The sequence below is a fragment of the Capricornis sumatraensis genome, chromosome 15, assembly GCF_032405125.1.
Source record: "Capricornis sumatraensis isolate serow.1 chromosome 15, serow.2, whole genome shotgun sequence".
Lineage (NCBI taxonomy): Eukaryota > Metazoa > Chordata > Mammalia > Artiodactyla > Bovidae > Capricornis > Capricornis sumatraensis.
Genome location: NC_091083.1, coordinates 75,443,753 through 75,449,752, shown reverse-complemented (window position 1 = coordinate 75,449,752; position 6,000 = coordinate 75,443,753). Strand labels below are relative to the sequence as shown.

The window sequence follows — 6,000 nt, the reverse complement described above, 5'->3', positions numbered from 1 at the left end:
AATGATCAACTCCATGTGAAAAACTAAGGTATTGAGACTGGACATCTTTTCCAAGCCTCATTTAGGGACTTCTAGCTATTGACTGGTTATTTACCACTTCCATGAATTGCCATTGTCTCAGTTGGTTCTTAAGAGTCCAAACAAGCTCACCCTTTAGAATCCCCATCTTCCATTAGCTTCACCACTGTTCCAGGCAATGAGGCTCAAGATGTTGCCAACCTGACCTTCAACACCCAGACCAAATCTATTTCAGAATGCCAGCTTTCTTACAACATCATCTTAGGAATCTTTTTTTTTGGCTGTACCACAAAGGCCTGTGGGATCTTAGCTTACTGACCAGGGATCAAACCTGTGCCTCCCGCATCCGAAGTGCCGAGTCTTAATCACTGGACTGCCAGGGAAGTCCCTACAACAGCATCCTAAATCCCTGCCCTTGTTATTTCCTCTTGGAGTTATACGACGCCCCCTAAGGGGCTTCCTCCCACACTTCCTACCTTTACAGAGCCCACCAGCTAAGCTACTCCCATTGAACCACATCCCTTACAAACATGGTGGTGGGTGGATCTGCAATCTTTGTCTTTCAGGCTTTCCCTAAAGTTGGTTCCTAGTTTATCCAGTACATTGTGCATTTCCATATTGACTGTCATGCTCAAGCAAGTATAATCTCTCCCATTGTCCTTGGGACAGATGATCACCTTTTGTCCTACATTCTAACCTAAAATGATAAAACTGAGTGGTTCAGGAGATCAGAGGAGGGGGACAAACTGTGGGCTAGGACAACCGCTTCCAAATGGTTGAGCCTGTGGGCAGCTGGGAGGTGAAGGAGTGAGTGATCTATGCAAGGAAGATACCTACCAACTATTTTACCTTCCACTAGTGCCACCTGGGAGGCCTATTCATAGGTATAGTGGGACAAACTGTGGGTTAAGTTTATTTTCTATCCTTTTAAACTAGAAAAGCTGTAGAGTACTTATAAGTTTGAAAATTATTTATGCTTTTGATAAAATCACATCTAGAACTGGAAGGATTTCAGTGAAAGACTGATGCATCAATTATCAAAGTACAGATTCAAACATTTAATTTAAAAAATGGAACATATCTTACATAAGAAATGTTGTCCCTCTCTGAGCACTACAGAAGATGCACAGACCTTCCCACAGGTCAGAGAGGAAAGACTGTATAGACAGTTTTCATAAAAAACTGAGGGATAATTCAAAAAGTTTACAAAGAATCGGGAGGCAGAAAATGCTTCAAGAGGCTTGGTCCGCAGAGGCTGTTCTGGAATGCCGCGTGTCAATGTCATGTTCCTGGAGGAGGGAATAAGGCAGAAAGCTAGTATTTCAGTTCAAAACCTAAACTGTGAACTCTTGGTTGTTTTGGACTTTGATGAGCGATTCTGATTGGGACACAGGTAATCTCTGGCTTTAAGGCTACATCCAGGCCAAGGATCAAGTTTTCATGACCAGATAGGGCTCTGACCACAACCCACCACCCTCCATGATGAGTGGGGAGCAAATACAGTTGAAGGTACTGATGGAAACACCACACCAGACTTCTTACCTTGGCCCTGGGGGTTAAGTATTGCTGGGAATTCACTTGCTCCCCCTACCCCGCCCCACGTGTCAGTGCTGAGCAGGTTATCAACACCTTGCCTCTGAGGTGCCTTCCTGGCACTTATCTGAAGAGCACTGTAAATGCCGGTATATTCCTGCCTTGCCCACTGCATGGAGCTCAGACAGCAAGGACTGCATTCACCGCCATAACCCTGACATCCAGCACCATGCTAGCACACATGAGGCCTCCAGTATGAATACTCAGCAGGCCAGTGCCCACCAGCAGTGGCTCAGATCCCAATCAGTCTTTCTATTCAGCATCTAGAATCTGTGTGTGTGTGTGGAAAATGGACTCTTCATACTGTTTTATAGGCCTTTCCCCCCATCCCACTGCTGTATCATGAATGTCTTCCCAAGTGCTTGAACATCCTACTAAACATTCTTACCCTTACGCATGTACCCAGGTACTTAACTAGTTCCCTACTGATGGTTTTCTTCTATGAAAACAATGCTTCGCTGAGCATTCTGACTGGTAAATCTACACGTATTCAGAATTATATTATTTTCTTATTTTTATTTTTTGGCTGTGTGGTGTGGTACTTGGGATGTTAGTTCCCCGACCAGGGATTGAACCTGTGCCCCCTGCATTGGAAGTGTGGCGTCTTAACCACTGAACTGCCAGGGAAGTCCCAGGATTGTATTATTAAGACAAATTCTGAGGATTAAAATTGCTGGGTCAGAGGTATCCATGTATTTCAGGGCTTCTGAATATCTTAAAAAATATCTCCATAAAAATGGAACCAGCTTATTCTCCAATCAGTAGTATATAAATGAATATCCATTTACCAGCAGTGGTTGGGCATTTAATTTTAGAGATCCTGTCCAGGGACAGATAAGATGAAGGCCTGGCATAACAGATTTTAAGTCCTTAGTCCAGGGCAAGATGACTTCTGTCCTCGGCTGAGTTCCCGTCTGCCACATAGGCATCACTGCTGTTCCTCAAACGAGCCAAGCAGAGTCCCCGGGACACTCAGCTCCCAGCTATCTGCATGGCCAGCCCCTGAACACCTTCAAGTCCTGGCTCCCATGCCAGCTCTGGAGCGTGTGTGGCCCACCCTGACCACCCCTGAATCTTGCCACCTTCAGTACACTGATGACCCTGCTCTGTTTTTATACCACGTTTCATCTCCTGGCATCCTCTGAGATTTAATACTTAAGATACTACATTGTTTACTGTCTGTCTCCTCCAGCTAGAATACACATTCCGTAAGTGCAGGAATCGTCATCTGTTTTGTCCACCTAGTAGACAGTGGAATACCAACAGAATGAATGAATGGCATAGAACGTGAGAAGTCCAGTTTATGGACGATATCCCCACTTGACCACTTGAGTGGGCCTTCTGGGCTCTGTACCTGGTTCAACTTCTTGAACTCCACCACTTGGAAGAAGATGTGCTCAAGGATATGTTTGGCATCTTGCCGGTCCTTTGGGAGTTTATTGGTGACTCCAAGGATGTCTCCACACTTCCTAACATAGAATTCCAGGTCTTCTTCAGTACCTGAGCACAGTTGGGGTGGTTAGATTCATCCTTGATTCTGCCCTGCCCCAAGTACAGACTTACTGTGGTCTGGGTATCTCTGTAGGGTTCCTATATCTCTCAAGATCACTCACCTCTCCCTTGAGTAATGTGACCAAAGGACTCAAACAGTGATAGACTGTAGAGATCTCTGATGTGCTGTTTTTGTAAATTAGTAGGCCAGAAGTGTGACACTCCTAGACAGAATAAAATTGCACTGGTTCTGGCTCACTATTCCCAGATCCGGCATTCCTACATTACAAAGAGGAGGAGCACCCAGCAGGAAATGAAATTACCATTCTCTGAATGCTGCAGGGACCATTATGAGAAGGATATATGGGTATTTTAAAGAGCATTTATTATAGCAATCTTATAGAAAAGGAATGAAAGAAAAAAATCACCCATAATTCTCTGAAACGATTTCTGGCTGTATATCAAGAATGGACAGTCATTACTGCCCTTCTTACACTGGACTGTAACTTTCTTTTTCCCCTCTGACTTGCATTTTTAAAGCTATGGTAGAAATGATATCTCACTCTAACCCCCACCAATACTATCTAGGATAAATACTGCTATGTGTGCCTGCATATCTACATGTGTAAAAAAATCCCTCCATGTGTAAGGATCAGACTACAATAGTTCTGTAAGTTGTCTATATCATTTTTTTTAACAAGTCTTCCTACTGATAGGCTGTTAGACGTGTCAATTTTTTGAATGATACAATTAATAGCTCTATAGGTGTACCTTTTTTTTCATTTCTACAAGAAATTCTGAAGATAGACTTCTAGAATCAGAAATGCTGGGTCAAAGCATCTAATCCTTCACAGGCCTATTATTCCTACAGGGTACTTACTGGGTCTTACTAATATCTGATTGCCCTGCACCTACCACAATATCTGGAACGAACAGAAATGCAGTGTCTGACATTGAACTATGTTCATTTTTGCATACTCCTTTCTGGTCTCTGAGCATATATAGATGTTTGCATAGTTGAGATCCTACCACAAGTGCAGTTTTATATTTTGCTTTCTTCATTTAGGAATCTCCAGTTCACTCAGTGTCACCCCCCAGGCTTTGTAAAGCTCTTTTATAATGACTATGTTTTATCCCACTGACTGAATATGGCACCGTTTATTACCATTCCCCTATGACTGAACACTAAGGCTATTCCCAACTGTATTTTATTTATTAAATAAACAATGTAGTAGTCTCATCTGTATGCCTTCATTTGTCTCCCTAGGTTAGATTTCCAGGAGTGGGGTCACTGCCTCAAAATGGACAGTTACTTTTATGTCTCTGAGCACACGTGTGCTGGCCTACGTGCTGTGCAGGAGGCAGGGCACGTCAGGAGGAGCCCTGGGCTGAGAGTCAGGAGCACCACTCACTGAGCAGCTGTGTAGCCCAGGGCCTTTCCTCACCCATGGGTCAGGGTGGGCACACTGGACTCTAGGATCCCTTCCAGTCTGAAGTCTCTGTAATTCTCTTGACCCTAACTGAATCTTCTTAGTCAAGTGCTCCTATGACCACTGGCCACGATTTGCTATGTGGCAGCCAAGGTCAGGATTCATCCTGGGGTCACTCAACAGGTCAGAGAAAAAGATGCACAGGAATTAAAGCTGAGAGTCTGGCCTCCTCTTGGCACCGCCCTCTAACTCACTGAGCTAACTGGCTCTTACAGTCAACATCATTTACATGAGATAACCAAAACTGTCATTTTATATACTCCCAATCCTATTTTCTTCTCCCTAAACAAACTGTAAACTTCTCTCATGGCAAATCTCAGAAATTCACAATTTAGTAAAACTCACAAAAGAAAAAAAAAAAATTTGACCAAACTCACACTTATTGGTAATCTGAGCAAGCCGGGCCTTCTCAGAGGAGAACGTCTCATCTAAGTCAAACAGCTCCAGCGGAGGAGGTGGTAATTCCCTGAAACTAGGAGGGAAAACCTAAAAGGCAATGAGGTCTTTTATGAAAGAGCATATCCAGAGCTGTAACTAACAAGAATGAGACAGAAGGGAAACAAAAGGATGAAACGCCCAGCGCCTGTCACCCCTCCACCCTAACCCATGAGGCCGTAGCAAGCAAGACGGCGGCCCACTGGAAGCACCCCAGCAGAACCAGCTCCAACCACACCACTGAACTGATGACGCTGGGGTCCCAGCGCCCATGAACTTGTTCAAGGACACAAAGCTTGGCGCTTCTCAGGCTTTTGTGTTGACCTTTTGACTGTTTCTCATCTAATCGTGATAGAAATTGGGGGAACGGATGTAGATTAATACAGAAAGTGCTGAACTTAGAGCCAGAGTTCACAGGTGAACCAGTAGTGTGCTGCTAAATGCTGAGCTATCACTTAGAACAAGAGGCCTGATCTGCAGCGTTTGTCATTTTCTGCTCTATAAGCACCTCCACCATGGCCGATTTTCAAGCTACCAAGCCATAGCCAGTTAACTGCCTTGTAACATTCCAGAATGTAGGAGGCTAAGACAAATTTTTAAAATATTCATTTATTTAGCTGCACTGGGTGTTGGTTGTGGGGTCTTTATTTGCAGCATGTGAGATCTAGTTCCCTGACCAGGAATCAAACCTGGGCCCCCTGCACTGGGAGCATGGAGTCTTAGCCACTAGACCACCAGGGAAAAGTCCAGCATAAGACAGTTCCAAAGGCAAGTGGAGCTCCTGTTGAACTAGAATGTTGAAAAATACCATGGGGTTGGTCCCTGGGTTATGAGAACTGTGCTGTGAATCTAAGTGCCTGCTGCCTGGAAAGCTCAAAGCTTTCTAGCACATAGCTCTTCCTCCTCTTCACCCAGCAATTCTCATATATGCCCTCCAACCCAACAGGATGGGAAATGTTTAATAGCCAGGGAG

The 6,000-nt window shown here is 44.3% G+C and overlaps 1 protein-coding gene across 3 annotated transcripts in view; it reads right to left on the bottom strand.

Annotated features, from left to right (window-relative positions):
• Positions 1-1,212: 1,212 nt before the first annotated feature.
• Positions 1,213-6,000, bottom strand: part of IFT52 (intraflagellar transport 52) — a 28,494-nt gene continuing 23,706 nt past the window's right edge. For 2 of the 3 annotated variants that reach the window (XM_068987477.1, XM_068987479.1), the window contains 3 exons: positions 4,970-5,078; positions 2,966-3,111; positions 1,213-1,307 (listed from right to left, as the gene is read on the bottom strand). In XM_068987477.1, coding sequence (XP_068843578.1) covers positions 1,251-1,307; positions 2,966-3,111; positions 4,970-5,078 — 312 coding nt within the window. In that variant the 3' untranslated portion in view covers positions 1,213-1,250. The remainder of the gene's footprint in view (positions 1,308-2,965; positions 3,112-4,969; positions 5,079-6,000) is intronic. The other variant, XM_068987478.1, reaches the window with a different exon arrangement.